Here is a 16,328-nt window from a genome sequence, read left to right on the forward strand (position 1 = left end):
ATTATTATTATTATTATTATTCGGTTCACCGTGCAGTGCACTGAATCGGAGATACTGATTAATTCACGTCGCGAAGAAACGAGTTGCTCGGGATTAAAGGGAAGTGGAGAGGAAGGTTGCTGTTGCTTCCACGTATTTACCATGAAATGAGGACAATATCTATTTATATAACGCTTAGCAGGGTCCCAATGCGTTTTACAGTTAATTAAGTACTTTTTGAAGTGTTGATAATGTTGTAATACAGGAACCATGTTGTAACAAAAGGCAGCCAGTTTGCACATAGTCAACTTCCGCAGTCGCATGAATAACGATCCGATAATTTATTTTTGTAACATCGAATGAGAGATAAATATTGTTGAACACTGGGGCCAACTCCTCTGATGCTCAGAATATTGTCACGAGAACATTTTCACCTAACCCGACAGACAAGAACTTCTTGCCCCTAAGGATTCCCTTGCTTTTGTATTGTACCTCTACTGTAGAATTTTGCACTTATGGGACTTGAATCCCATACCTTCAACTCAAAGGTAAATGGATGATTAATGCTATGATGGATATCTGACTCTGGTATGTACTTATAGAGAGGTTGCACATAAGGTCAAAGGGCGTGACGCATGGAAGTCGCTCAATCCTTCTGGAATACAAGGCAGCTTCCGGCCTACACTAGTAACACATGAAACACAGACGTTCTTACCTGTTAAAACCGCCAAAATGGTCAATATTTGCGCGGTGGAAATAGGGGTAACTGTGAGAGAAAAACTGCCAAAATCACTGCTGCTGCTCACTGACTTACGAAAGAGCAGCATGCCGGCGGATTGAGGGCAAGTCCCGGCCCACGACCGCCCGGGGCTGGAGGGTGACTGAGCGCTCTAAACCTGAGCACCAAGGTGTAAACGGCCGAAGGAGCGGATCCCTAGGGACCGCCCCCACTCTACCGTCGGGGTCAGCGTTGACCGGCCACGGCCGCCCTCCGCCCCGTCTCCCACTGTGACGAGCTGTGGGTCAGCACACGGGGCCGGGTGGAGCGGGGCCTCAGCTCCAGGCAGCGGACACACGGGGCCGTAAGCCCGTCAACGTCCCCGTAAGCTGCAGCAGAGTTGGGGATAGTCTGGTCCCTTCGCCCACCCAGAGTCACTGACCACGCTGCACCGGCACCGAACCCCCACCACCACACGGGGTGATTCACCGCCCCCCCCGGACCCTGACCCGCACACGAGGAGATTCACCCCCGACCCATGCACTGGGTGATTCACCCCCCTCCCGACCTCCCCACGGGGTGATTTCCCCCCCCCCCCAGTGCCCGGCTGTCTGTAGCCCTGCCACCGGGTTTCAGCCATCAAACACCGGCCCGCTGTACTGGCAGCCATAGTAAGTGCTTACCTCATGTATACCTCTTGTACTCCAGAAGGCGTTGCATGGCAGCATTATGTGTCACGGATCGTGATCTCGACTGCCGTGCAACCTCTCTATATGACGTTGAAATGCAAGTTTTGGAGTAAATAAAGATGCACAGTTCCAGGAGTGTATCCCAAGTAAACCATGATAGTAAACACAAGTGCATGCATAGAGCAACTGTGGTGGTATAAAACCCACTGTGGTTTAGTGGTGAGGTAGGATTGCGTAGATTTTTTTCAAGAACTGATTGATGTAAAAAAGCTGTTCTTGAACCTGGAAGTGTTTAAGAAGAAACTGCAGATGCTGGAAAATCGAAGGTAGACAAAAGTGCTGGAGAAACTCAGCGGGTTCAGCAGCATCTATGGAGCGAAGGAAATGGGCAACGTTTCTGGCCAAAACCCTTCTTCAGACTGATGTAGGGTGGGGGGGTTGGTTAATGCTTGAACCTGGAAGTAATGGTTCTCAGACATCTGTGCCTTCTTCCCAATGCTAGCAGTGAGAAGACATTTGCTGGTGTAGTGTTGTGATAAATGATATTAGATGCCTTTTTGAGGCAACACTTCTTGTTGATCCCTTCGATGGCGGGGAGATCAGAACCTGTGTTGGACCAGGCAATGACCATCATTGCGGTTTCCTTTGTCCTTGACATTTGGATCACCAAACCATGCCATGAGACAACGAGTCGGTATGCTCTCCACCATACACCTGTAAAAAAAAAATCAATAAAGTATTTAGCAACATGTGACCAATTGGAAGATGAAAGGTGGCTGAGTTGTTTGAAGGTGTCTGGGGAAAGAGAGTAGTGGACTAATTGGGTTTTTATAGCTGCATTAAGGATCAGAACCATTAACAATAAGGGAAATTGAAAGATTTCCATTCTTGGGTTCCAATGGTACAACTAGTAGAGCTGCTCTCACCAGTGAGCTGTGTTAAATGTTGACCTCCTAGTTCCTGATGGTGTCTGTGTAGAGTTTATGTATTTGCCCTGTGACTGGGTGAGTTTCATCCAGATGATCCCATATCCTAAAGACATGGATTGATGGGTTAATTGATCACGATAAATTATTCCAAGTAAGTAAGTGAGTAATCAAAATCTGTACGGAAATGTAGGGAACAGAGAAAATATAAATATTAATGTAAATTGGTGCTTGATAGTCAGCGTTGACTCAGTGGGTCCATGTGTATGTCTCTTGGGATGATAGATGATATTAAATGAATAGAGCACCAATCATCAGAATTGAAGTTCATAACCAGCTAACAGCATTTAACAAAATAAAAAATGTTTAAATAAATCTGGGTTTCACTTTGTGGCCAGATTGCAGCATGCTGATAATGACCAGGATTATACTTGTCGTTGATGGCTTGAAAACTGGTCAGGAAACCAAGGATAGATTTGTCAGCTGTTCTTTAGAATACTGCCTTGGGATTTTTTTAATATCCGAATTAGGTTTTGCCTTAAAGTCTCATCTGGAAATATTTGTACAGCATATTTGCACAGGAATATCAACCCAGGTGTTTACATTCAAGGTTTTGGAGCTGAATTTAACGATGAGATTGATAATGGCCAAGTTATGGCTCATCATTTTAGATCAAAGGCATTGTTAGGAATATGACAAAAACATTTGACATGACTTATTAATTCTGTTTCTCATTCCAGAGTTATTGCTGTGTGTTACTAGCCGTTTCATTTCACAATTTATTGATTTTCATTTTTATTCACTGCTTTAATCTTCAACAGACAGCATGTGTGAAAAGGGAAACGGTTAATAGACAATAGGTGCAAGAGTAGTCCATTCGGCCCTTCAAGCCAGCACTGCCATTCAATATGATCATGGCTGATCATCCACAATCAGTACCCTGTTCCTGCCTTCTCCCCAAATCCCCTGACTCCACTATCTTCAAGAACCCTATCTAGCTCTCTACAGCGAGTCCGGTATTCTGTCTGTGCCTGGGGGCAGGTATCCTGTCGGTCCGGACGTCTCGAGTTGGGGGGGGGGGGGGGGGGGTGATGATGATCCGGCAACGCTTGCGGGTCTCACCGCGCCCGTTCCCACCCCACCCGATCTCCCACTGAAAAAATCGGACCACAAGTAGTACTCACTTCATCTATAGCGCTGAGATCTATTTACCGTTATAGCTTACGACCTTTAACAAATCCCATGATTCCTTGCGTTTTTCGGAATACTGAACTCGCTTAATCCACAGACTCACAGCTGTGTGAAAAAGTGTTTCCTTATCTCCGTTCTAAACTTTTAGTTGATGGCTTTTCACCAGAGTGGGTCGGGACCCTTCTTCAGACTGGAATATGTAATTCATAATGTTTGTTTCTGTTTTTATGCATTTCATGCAGATGCCTACTTTCATGGCAAGCATAAATTTAACCTTCACAGTTCTCTCTTATCCACCATAGTAATGATGCCATATTTAGCACAAGCTATCTTTAGTAATAAGTGATGTCTTTGATTGGGATATATTAATACAGGATCAGAATGATAACTGTCTTTAATTTATTTGCGCTTGACATTAGATCAAGACATCGTCTTAGCGCAACGTTCTCGTGTAAGTAAAGTGTCATTTGCTACTTGCTAATCTATGTAAATTTATTTTCATGACGTGGGCATTGTCAAGCTTGACATTTATTGCACATCTCAATTTGTTCTTGTTTAGTGTGAAGATGATTCAGTTTAGTAGTTTGCTAGTTCTCTTGAGAAATAGCAGCAGCCAAACCGAGTTGGATTTAGCCTAGGCTCTGTAAAGAAGGCTAATTTGCCCTCTCTTTCTCCCCCCTAAGAACATTAGTGAACTAGATTTTGGGGACAATCTGGTGGCTTGGATTACTAATTTCTGTTTTGTTTAATTGAATTTATGTGAATTAATTTTCACAAGAGACTTGCTGTACATGTCTGGGTTTACAAGTTATGTGATCTCACACATTGGAACATTTCCTGAGTTGGTGAGCTTGGAAAAAATATGGCTAAATATTTGCAATTTCTTAACATATTTCCTTTATTTTCTCAGTACATTCAATTATTTTCCTCAAGTCTCCCATTATTTTGTTTTTATCCTGCACTAGTTGTTAGTCCACAATCCTCTTTCTACTCTTTGGAAATAGATTTAGACATTTTTGTCATTTTTGTATTCCTTTAATCCTGTAATACATTATTTTAATTCTTAATAATTTTTTAAGTATCATTTGTTGGGTTTTCCTTGTATTTGTATTTTTAAACAATATATACTTCAGTTTGAAACCTTGGATGTTATACTGTTTTCTTTCTCTTAAACAAAATTCAATCTATTTTATTCAGATTAAAACTGTCTAATTAGATTTTCAGAATATAAGGGCTGCACAGTTGGTTTCTCCCACACTAGAATTCATGGAATTAGTGGCAATTTGCTACTATGTGTTGGCTGCATTCCTCTTGACAATATTTAGCAATGTTTCTTGATTTTTTGAGAAACCCAGTTGCTTCTAGTATCATGTCTGGTATTACTAGTTTCTTTGTTACCCATTCCTTCTATCCATGTCTGCCTGTCCCGCTGAGTTACCTCGGCATTTTCTGTCTATCTTCGGTGCAAACCATCATCTGCAGTTCCTACATGAAAGATTAGTTTTATAGAAATATTGATGTGTTTGGGAAACGGAAAGGAAATAACTCTATTTTGGCAAACAGTGTTTACCATGGATTTGCTATGTTAATGCAGCAGGCAGGATCACCACAGAGTATAATTGTATTTTGTAAGGATCAGAACTGAAGTCTTTTTTGGGGGAGAAAAAAAGTTCATGTGTCTGGGGGGGGGCGGGGGTAGTTAGTGTGTGTGACGCTGCATGCCGCCACCCCCCCCCCACAACCGCACATTGGGGGAACAGACTGGGGGTCTGCACTTGGTCTAGTATATATATAGTGTGTGTGTGAGAGCGTATAATATATACCCACACACACACAATTTGCATCCTGGGATTAATAAAGTTCTATCGTATAGTATCGTGTATGTAGGGAGGAACTGCAGATGCTGATTTATACTGAAGATAGACGCAAAAAGCTGGGGTAACTCAACAGGTCAGACAGAATCTCCGGACAAAAGGAAAATATTACGTTTTGGGTTGGGTCTGAAAAAGGTTCCTGCACACCTTTGGAATGTGGAAGGAAGCAAGACCACCCGGAGAAAACCCATGCGATCAAAGGGAAAAGAGCAAACCATACAGACAGCACCCATATTCAGGATCAATTCCGGGTCTCTGGCACTTTTAGGGAGCAACTTTATGGCCAATGTACTACCCCATAGTCTTGAACTGAATTAAAATATACAGTAGCGGTAAAGGGGGACATAGCATAACTTTAGAGATTTGAGACTGAAAATGGATAGTTTCTTTTTTTTAGTAACAACGTGATCAACGTATCATTTTTTGTGTGTTGGAAAACAAAATAGTGGCACAGCTGGTAGACTTAGAGGGAGGGGGCAGGAAAAAGAAAGGAAGAGGCGGATACAGTAGGCTGTGGGGAGAGCTGGGAATGGCAGGGGAAGGAGGGTGAAAGCAAGAACTACTTGAAATTGGAGAAGCTAATGTTCATACTGCTGGGGTGTAAACTACCCAAGCAAAATGTGAGGTGCTGTTCTTCCAATTTGCGCTGGGCCTCACTCTGGCCATGGAGGAGGCCCAGGACAGAAAGGTCGGATTCGGAATGGGAGGCGGGGTTGAAGTGCCAAGTCACCGGGAGATCAGGTTGGTTATTGCAAACTGAGTGGAGGTGTTGTGCGAAACGATCGCCAGGCCTGAGCTTGGTCTCACCAAGGTTGATCATACGCTGAAAATCCAAGCACATTTTTGTTTTGAAGTGGAAAGAAATAATAGAAATTGCATTCATTGCAACGTGTAAAAAGAGTTGAGATACTGTATTATAAATTTGCTGCATGTGATTGTGGTACAGATCATGTCTTGATTGGTGAATATGTTTAGTTTGTGACTTTATTTGAAGCAGAAATAATATGTGAATGCTTCATTGAGTATAATTCCGACTGGTAATTACGCACTTCGTCTGAGCACATTATCACACGTCATGTAAGCCGTCTTAAATGACCACCTAAACTGTCATTTGGCAACCTAAAAAGCTGCCTAGGTTGCCCGGCTGGAAACAGAGAAAAAAAGTTAAGTGAGAGCCCTGTAAAAGTGAAGTGCCTGGAAGTAGCTGGAATACAGCAGATAGGAACGTGATTAACATTAAAACACAAAGTACGTGCTACCCTAATACCAGAAAATGTGCTAAACTGCTAACACACACTCATGCTAAAGGACAATAACGAACTCCATATGTAATAGTAAACTATCTACGTGTCAACAAGCACAAAATTAATTGTGTAGATGCCAGTATATCATTGGGGTTATCAAGTGGGCACCTACCTTCACTGCTGTTTTGTTGAGTTTGGCCCACTTAATGCTTTATACCATCTATAAAATATGTTGTGATAACTTGCGTAGACTACATTAACCATCAAGCTCTACTACCGATGACAACAGACACATAATATATCACCACTTGTATGTTCCCACAAAATCATACACCTCCTGGTGCGAAAACACATTTGCTGCTTCCAAGGTGTAAATCTTAGAACCTTTGTCCAACAACATATTGCACTCGGAGCAATGTCATACTTCGAAAACAAAACCTTTGCAGACAATAGAGAGAATATAACTGGCTCAGGTTTATATGAGCCAGTTACATAAACCTGATATAGAGAACCAACTATTCATTTGATACTCGAAATCAAAAGAGCAGGAATAGATCAATGGCACAATAAAAAGGCTACAAATATTCAGGGGAGACAGGATGAAAGATTATCCTAGTCTATCCTTTAGGATAATCTTTCATTATAGGCTCAGAATGGAAATGGATCATAGCGATAGGAAGGTGATCCAGCTGAAATCTTGTCCCACACTCAATAGCTCAGGAGTTCATTTGCTCTTCGGTAACCACTGCACACTACGAAGAATGCAGTATAGTTTACCGACTTGCAATAACATTAGTTTACCGTACTAATTTGCAACTTTAATGAAAACTAGACCAAGGGGGACCCGTTGGGTCCCGTTCCCTCAACGTGCGGTTGCGGCGGGGAGGGGCCTGTGGCATCACACTCATACACTAACCACCCCCATACACACGGGAGGGGGGGAGAGAGGAGGGGAGGGAGAGGGAAGAAGGGGGGGGGGGGAGGGAAAGAAGGGGGGGGAGAAGAGGTGGGGTAGTGGGAAGGGGTGGGGTGGTGGGAAGGGGTGCAGAGGGTGGGGGTAGAGGGGGGGTAGAGGTGGGGGGAGGGGGCGAGAGATAGTAGAGGGGGAGAGAGAGGGGAGGGGATGAGAAGCGGCGGGGGGGGGGAGAGGTGAGAGGTGGAGAGGAGCCGGGCGAGTGAGTGGTCTGCGAAAAGCAGAGAGAGCCCATGGAGTGGGTAGCAGCGGGGAGGGGGAGGAGCAGGATAGGAGCGGTTAGCAGCGGGAGGGAGGGGGTGGGGCGTGACTTCATTCGCTACGCAGGCCGCGAGGACAGCAACAGCTTTAATCCAGAGCCGGGGGGAGGGGGCCTGGGCCATGTGCCAGGTGGGGCATGAGCAAAGAGCATGACGTCATCAGCTGGCCAGCAGTTAGTAAAAAACTCGGGAAACAATGTACCAAATTTTCAGATGAGGGGATTTGTGAAATCATGAGGTAAATCTCTACTGGAATATGTAATATTTCTCCGTTACTGCGTCGGGTCTTCGAGGAGATGTGAATCACAGAAAAAGTTCAAGTTTGAAAAGCAAGAGGGAAAACATCCAGACTTTTAATAAGTACTAGACCAAGTGCAGACCCGTTGGGTCTGTTCCCCCAAAGTGTGGTTGCGGCGTCACACACGCTAACTACCCCCCTGCACACACGCTAACTACCGTGCGTCACGCATTCAGAATGTTCTGGAAATGAAGCGTGTGCGTCTCATGCACGAAAGCTGTCGGTAGCTCTATGGAATTCAGGGGAGCAGCCTGCCGCATCACACACACACACTAACCACCCCCCTCCCCCCAAAACACACACACACACACACACATATATATTGTGTACGGGTGGTCGGCGTGGAACCGGGCCGAATGGCCTGTTTCCGCGTTGTATCTTTAAATTAAATTAAAAACACTAAAACCAGAGGGAGTCTAAAGAAGGGTCTCTAACCTAAACGTCACCCAATTTCTTCTATCCAGAGATGCTGGCTGCTCCATGCAGTTCCCCCGCACAATTAAAACATGGAATAGTCTTCACCCTACCATAGTTACCCAAACCAGACGCAACTAAATTTAAGGTAGTTCTTTTTTCCCAAGAACCCTTTTTTGCTTAAGTACAAGTCAAGAGAATTTTATCGTCATGTGTCCCAGATAGGACTGGCCGTGCTGGCAGTGCGCATGAGCAGGGCAGCCGAGGATGTGCTGGCCGTGGCAGTGCACATGTGCAGAGCGGCCGATGATGTGCTGGCCGGATTGTGCACATGTGCAGGGGGAGGATGTGCAGGCCGTGGCAGTGGTGCGCATGTGCAGGGCAGCCGAGGATGTGCTGGCCGTGGCAGTGCACATGTGCAAGGCGGCCGGCCGTGCCAGCGGATGATGAGCGGCCGGAGAGCGGAGACCCGGCGGCCCGGACACAATCAATCACAATAATACGGTGGAGATGGAGAGTGAGAGAGAGATAGAGAGGGGGGCCAAGCCAGGCAAAATGACACGGCTTTTAGGGTTGCCCGGCGGGACTTTAGGTGGCCATTGGCAACCGTTAATTTCGAGCCCTGGTATTACTCTATGACTAAATCTATGCTGTTTTCCTGAGCAATCTCAACTACATCTTTTCCCCTGTTACTTATTCTTCAGATAGGCCCCAAACCATAACATTAGTTTTCTCTGGAGGTTCTGCCTGACCTGCTGAGTTATTCCACCACTTTTTTTTAATAAACCAGCATCTGCAGCTCCTTGTTTCTACATAATTTTCTTTGGAGAAGATGTGTTTCTTGCAGCAGAAAGTTCAATAACCAAAGGAGATGGGTTTAAATTTTGAAAATAATTGGAGGTGATTTGTGGTCAGGAATTAATTACTTGAAAGAGCACAATGGAAAGATTTCTAAGAAATACGTGGAGGAAGAAAAATGTATAGCCCTGTCCCAAGGTACGAGTTCATTTCAAGAGCTCTCCCGAGTTTGCCCTGATTCGAACTCGGAGATTTACGGTAATGCCCACTCATCGGTACTCGGGGCTATCGTGGACATTTTTCAACATGTTGAAAAATCTTCACGAGTCTTCCCGTGCTTACCTGCCGTTAACAAATCTTCCCGAGTACCTGCAGTTAGTGTTACGAGCCGCTAAGTGAAGTCCCCGAGCTCCGACGGACCCGCTACAAGATACATTTAATTGTCAAGATACATTCTCGCTACGTTCATTCTCCGTGCTTACCACGAGTTTGATTTTTTTAAATTCGGGAGTGCTCTTGGAATGAACTCGTACCGTGGGACAGGGCTTTTACCTCTTAAACGATGTAGCACATGATTAAACACTTTTGTTCTGTCATTCATTCAATTATTTAATGATCCAATAATTTACCAAATCACTTGATGAACTCTCTTTTCCTGCTTTCTTCCCTCTACTACAATCAGTCTGAGGAAGTGTTCCGATGTAAAACCTTGCTTGCCCTGCTGAGTTCCTCCAGCACTTTGCTTTTCACTTGATTCTCTATTTGCCTCAACCTACAATTATCATTTAAATTTATGTTCATCTCAAACGGAACAAAGATTGTCACATTCCTGTTCCTCGGCTCTAGACTCGAATTACTGCCCCCTTCATGTTTACATCTTTGCAACTTTGTTCTCCAAACATCCTTGATGTGTCCACTCAATTGCGGTTGTGACTCACATCTAGGAGTGATATTTATCGATGCATTTACTGGTTCATTTTATGTTACCAAGTTTTTGACCATAATTATTGACCAGATGTTTATTTGATTATTTAACATCTTGGTTGCCTAGGTACATATTTAATTAGCAGTACCTAAATAGCATTTTGCCATTATATTTGAGGTGCTATATATGATAAATGTCTGTACTCTGAAAATGAAATATCAGTCAGACTGCATTCTGACACTGAAACAAACTCATACATATACAGAACTAATTTTAGACTAGTGAGCTACTCAGTATACAAATCCCATATTGTCACAAGGTAATAAATATGACTGGAAATTATATTATCAAATAACAATTAAGTGATCCTAAAGTTTGTTTGGAGCTGTGAATTTGAGCTGCAACGTTCAAATAAAGGTCTGTGTCAATTGTATGAATATTTGCCATGCAAGGAGAATTTGTGACAATTTTTATTAGGGAATTTGCATTTCAATGTAGACACAAACTGATTTTTTTACAATTAAAGCTTGTTTAATATAAATCTTTTACAGTTTTCTTATTTTTATTTGCAGGTTATCTTTCTCCATGGACTGGGAGACACTGGGTAAGAGGAGATTAAAAAAATATATGTTCAGGTGCAATGGACAAATTACTATGAAACTTAAATTTTAGTCAATAGTGCCCTGTTTCTCAGTTGGGCAATCTGTGTGGAATTAAGATCAATAAGGTCATGTTTAAATTGGATGGCTTTGTTTTCCTCGGCTAAAATCAACTCGGATTTCAGTACTTTTTTTTCAGTGGCCACGCGTTTAAAAAGGGTCCATGTTTGTGTCTAAGCTAAATGTTGGGGGTCAGTTGTATTCCTTCCCCACTATCAAGACGTAACGTAGAGATCACTCTCTAGGCATGTATGCGATAGGCATGTGTTTGGATTAGTTAGGAAGACTACAAGCAGAAGGATTGCCCAGATGTAATATGAACATTATTGAATTATTCCTCATTTTCAGAATTGTACACAAACATATGACAATTCACTTTTGGTTACAAAATTAACAATACAATTGGATTTAAAAAACAGACAAAAGCACATGGTAGCTAATTATTGAAAATGTACATGATGTGGTAGTTGGAAATCCTTTTTAATGAAGTTAATTCAACACGAACCATTTATACATTGAAGAGTATGTTCAAGTAGCATGATGTAAATGAAATATTTGATATACAATGGTTTTTTAATAGTCAAAATCCTGGAAATCTGAAATTGAAACAGAATGTTTTGGCAGCACAGTGGTGCAGCAGTAGAGTTGCTGCCTTAAAGTTCCAGAGACCCGGGTTCGATCTTGACTACGATGCTGTCTGCACGGAGTTTGTACAGTCTCCCTGTGACCGTGTGGGTTTTCGCTGGGTGTTTCGGTTTCCTCCAACATTCCAAACATGTGTGGGTTTGTGGGTTAATTCCATCTGTAGGATAGAACTCGTGTACGGGTGATCCATGGTCGGTGTGGACTCAGTGGGCAGAAGGAACTGTTTCCATGCTGTATCTCTAAACTAAACTAAGGATGCAGGAAGTACTCAGCAGGTCTGTCAGTATCTTTGGAATTGAGTTATGATGTAAGATCAGCCTGATGATCCCTTCACATTCTGAACCCAATTACTTTTCTGACAGGGGTGTTATTTATCGATGTGTTTCCTAGTTAAGTGTTTTCTGTCTATTCCTGTTATTGTGAACAATAAATGTAATTCACTGTACATGCTTTGAATAAGCAAAATTTTACCGAATACGAGTGAGAAGATGTACTAGTGGCCAGAGGACCTAAGGTGATGGAGGAACTGAAGGAAATTCACATTAGGCAGGAAATGGTGTTGGGTAGATTGATGGGACTGAAGGCTGATAAATCCCCAGGGCCTGATGGTCTGCATCCCAGGGTACTTAAGGAGGTGGCTCTAGAAATCATGGACACATTGGTGAACATTTTCCAATGTTCTGCAGATTCAGGATCAGTTCCTGTGGATTGGAGGGGAGCTAATGTTATCCCACTTTTTAAGAAAGGAGGGAGAGAGAAAACGGAATTATAGACCAGTTAGCCTGACATCGGTGGGGAAGATGCTGGAGTCAATTATAAAAAATGAAATTGTGGCACATTTGGATAGCAGTAACAGGATTGGTCCAAGTCAGCATGGATTTCACAATCAATCACAATAATACGTTTAGCCAAGTATGTTTTGCAACATACGAGAAATTTCATTTGCCAAGTCAGTCATACAAATAGAAAACAACGGAACACACCAAATACATTTGAACATAAACACCAACAACAGTGCCTTCTCCACATTCCTGATTGTGATGGAAGGTGAAAAAAAAGTTTAAATCTCTTACCTTAGCTCTCCCGCGGTTGGGAGTGTTTGGACCCTCTGCATCGAGGTGCTCAGCTCCTGCATCGGGGATGTAAATTCCATCTCGCCGGATGATCGGACCCCGTGTCGGGGCTGGTCGAGCCTCTGTGCAGTTGGAGCTTCCCGACGAGCCTCTCCCGAGACTGAGAGCTCTTGATGGTAAGTCTGCAGGCCACGGTTGGAGCGATCCCAGGCAAGGGATCGGCTCCGATGTAACTCCACACCCCGCGGTGAGGCCCAAAGTCAGTCCGAGGAGGCCTCCAGCTCGATCGATGGTAGGCTGCAGAGTGACCAGAGAACGCAATCTGAAAGTTAATTGCATCTCTGGCAAGGTAAGAAACTGAAAAAAAAGTTTCCCCCGACCCCTCCCTCTCCCCTCACATAAAACAGACTGAGAACATTTACACGGACTTTTAACACACGCTAAAAAAAAGACGATAAAACACACAGACTGTTGGGGCTGCCAATTGTGCGGTGCCCCTGGTGGGGAAATCATGCTTGACTAATCCTCTGGAATTTTTTGAGGACTAGGAACATGGACAATGGAGAGCCGGTGGATGCAGTGTACCTGGACTTTCAGAAAGCCTTTGATAAGCTCCCAGAAAGGAGATTAGTGGGCAAAATTAAAGCACATGGTATTGGGGTAGGGTACTGACATGGATAGAAAATGGGTTGGCAGACGGGAAACAAAGAGTAGGGATTAACGAGTCCCTTTCAGAATGGCAGGTAGTGACTAGTGCGGTACCTCAAGGCTTGGTGCTAGGACCGCAACTATTTACAATATACATTAATGATTTAGATGAAGGGATTTAAAATACCACTAGCAAATTAGCAGATGACACAAAGCTCGGTGGCAGTGTGAAGTTTGAAGAGGATGCTATGCGAATGCTGGGTGACTTGGACAGGTTGGGTGAGTGGGCAGATGCAGTTTAATCTGGATAAATGTGAGGTTATCCATTTTGGTGGCAAGAACCAGAAGGCAGATTTTTATCTGAATGGTGTCAAGATAGGAAAAGGGGAAGTACAATGAGATCTGGGTGTCCTTGTGCATCAGTCACTGAAAGTAAGCATGCAGGTACAGCAGGCAGTGAAGAAAACTAATGGCATGTTGGCCTTTGTAACAAGAGGAGTTGAGTATCGGAGCAAAGAGGTCCTTTTGCAGTTGTAGAGGGCCCTGGTGAGACCACACCTGGAATATTGTGTACTGTTTTGAGGAAGGATATTCTTGCTATTGAGGGAGTGCAGCGTAAGTACACGAGGTTAATTCCCGGGATGGCTGGACTGTCATATGTTGAAAGAATGGGGTGACTGGCCTTGTATACAGTGGAATTTAGAAAGATGAGAAGGGATCTTATTGAAACACATAAGATTATTAAGGGATTGGACATGCTGTAGGCAGGAAACATGTTCTCGATGTTGAGGGAGTGCAGAACGAGGGGCCACAGTTTAAGAAAAAGGGGTAAGCCATTTAGAATGGAGATGAGGAAAAGCTTTTTCACCCAGAGAATTGTGAATCTGGAATTCTCTGCCTCAGAAGGCAGTGGAGGCCAATTCTCTGGATGCTTTCAAGAGAGAGTTAGAGGTCTTAAAGATAGTGGAGTCAAGGGATATGGGGAGAAGGCAAAGTCGGGTTACTGAATGAGGATGATCAGCCAGGATCACAGGTGGTGCAGACTTGAAGGGCCTACTCCTGCACCTAATGTCTATAAAACTGCTGCTACAAGTAATCCAAGTTAAGTTGGGTTTTACGATCCTAGAGTTTTATTGCCAGCCTGCAGACTGAGCAGTAGCCTTGGTGTGCGGCCACATGGGAAAAGTGGGACTATAAAGATCGTGAGTGTGGTATGGACAAATCATCCCTTATGTTCTACACCACAATATACTGCTCATGTTGTTGAACTATTAGCAATAATGTAATGTATATTGTGACGATTGTTCTTGGGCAGCCATCCATATTATTGTTATTCTGACCACCTGCTTCCACTTTAACACCCTAACCTTCCACTAAAAGCGGCACTCCCATACACTCACAATAGTTTATACTGTTATTTCAATTTATTCACTTTTGAAACAATGGAACAAGAAATAACATTGTGAAATCTATTTTATATTATCAATGTATATAATTTATTTTGGTCAAACAGCTCTAGCATTCTGTAGTTACAGAACTGTCCTTGCAGTTTAGAATTGGGGGAATTGTGTTATTTTCCATTGTAGCCCAAACACATACGTCAAGCTTCAGATTCAGAAGATATTTGTCCAAAACCTAATTTATACCTTGGAGGATCTGCAGTGTATCAACAATCTGTTTTAATGGGACTCTATTTATTCAACATTTTATAGTTCTTTACATGTTTGCCTTTGACAGACATGGTTGGGCTGAGGGACTGTCAACTATCAAGATACCACATGTGAAATACATTTGTCCAAATGCGTAAGTACTTAAATGAAAAGGTTTACATGGACCAATTTTTACTTGGTTAAACATTGACAGCAAATTATAATAAATCATTTATTATGAATGAATGAATACTTTATTGTCACATGTGACACAATGAAATTCTTTAAGGTAGACAAAAATGCTCGAGAAACTCAGCGGGTGAGGCAGTATCTATGGAGCGAAAGAATAGGCGACGTTTCGGGTCGAGACCCTTCGTCAGACTTATTCTTTGTTTTGCATACCCAAGGTATACAAAAAGTCGCCACATAAGGGCGCCAACAAAGTAACATTTTGTGAGCCAATCATATTTCACCTTGGTTTTCCCAAGGGAAAGTGACTAGGAACGATAACTCCTTTGAAATGCTAGGGAAGGATGACAATTTGCGTCTTGTGGTAGTTTTGCTTATTGGAAGTGGCACAGCAGTTATTGCTGCTGCCTCGTAATCCCAGTGATCCAGATTCCAGGTACTGCCTATGTGAAGCTTGCTTGTTACTCTGTGCTTGTATGGTTACCTTCAGATGTTCTGGTTTCTTAGTATGTTAAAAAATCATGCAGGGAAATTAATTGACTCCTGTAAATAACTCTTGAGTATGTGGGTGACAGGAAAATCAGGAGGAGCTGTGAGCATGCGAGAGAGAATAGACTGCAGGGATATAGATGAGGCAAGGGAATGGTGTGGATGTTCTGAAACGCTGGCATAGACTTAATAGACCAACCTACAGCCTCCAATGTTTGAAAAAATATGATACATAATTTAGCTATTTCTATTAAAAAATCAGTTCAAATCTAAAAAAAAATGCTTTAATTAAAGCTAAGCTCATTAGTGATGCAATTGCAGGTCATTGTTTAAGATATTGTGTCTCCCCAAATGTACTCGTAGATTTGTTTTTGTGGTCACCATCCTTTCCTGCAGCTCATTAACTATCACTCAGACTGTGATTCATAATGCCAAGTTTACCAACTAACTTCCACATTTGCAACATGAAAATCCTGCTGCTTTCACATTTATTTTCTGTGTCTGTTTTTCCCAGAGTCTCCCTTTTCCAAATCTATCAGAGATAGGATTCGAATCACTCAGAGCTAACATACCCAGCAGTTCAATACAGGCTTAATAATCCGGGAACATGATCTGATTATCAAGCGCCATGGATTCAAATCCCACTAATATGATCAAATAAAATTTGAAATTAAAGGAAATACTTCT

The 16,328-nt window shown here is 42.9% G+C and overlaps 1 protein-coding gene across 1 annotated transcript in view; it reads left to right on the forward strand.

Moving 5' to 3' along the window:
• Positions 1 to 16,328, forward strand: part of LOC129696300 (acyl-protein thioesterase 1-like) — a 45,427-nt gene that overhangs the window by 323 nt on the left and 28,776 nt on the right. The window contains exons 2-3 of the mRNA XM_055634076.1: positions 10,862 to 10,893; positions 15,052 to 15,117. Of these exons, the coding sequence (XP_055490051.1) occupies positions 10,862 to 10,893; positions 15,052 to 15,117 (98 nt within the window). The remainder of the gene's footprint in view (positions 1 to 10,861; positions 10,894 to 15,051; positions 15,118 to 16,328) is intronic.

Source organism: Leucoraja erinacea, chromosome 4, assembly GCF_028641065.1.
Source record: "Leucoraja erinacea ecotype New England chromosome 4, Leri_hhj_1, whole genome shotgun sequence".
Lineage (NCBI taxonomy): Eukaryota > Metazoa > Chordata > Chondrichthyes > Rajiformes > Rajidae > Leucoraja > Leucoraja erinaceus.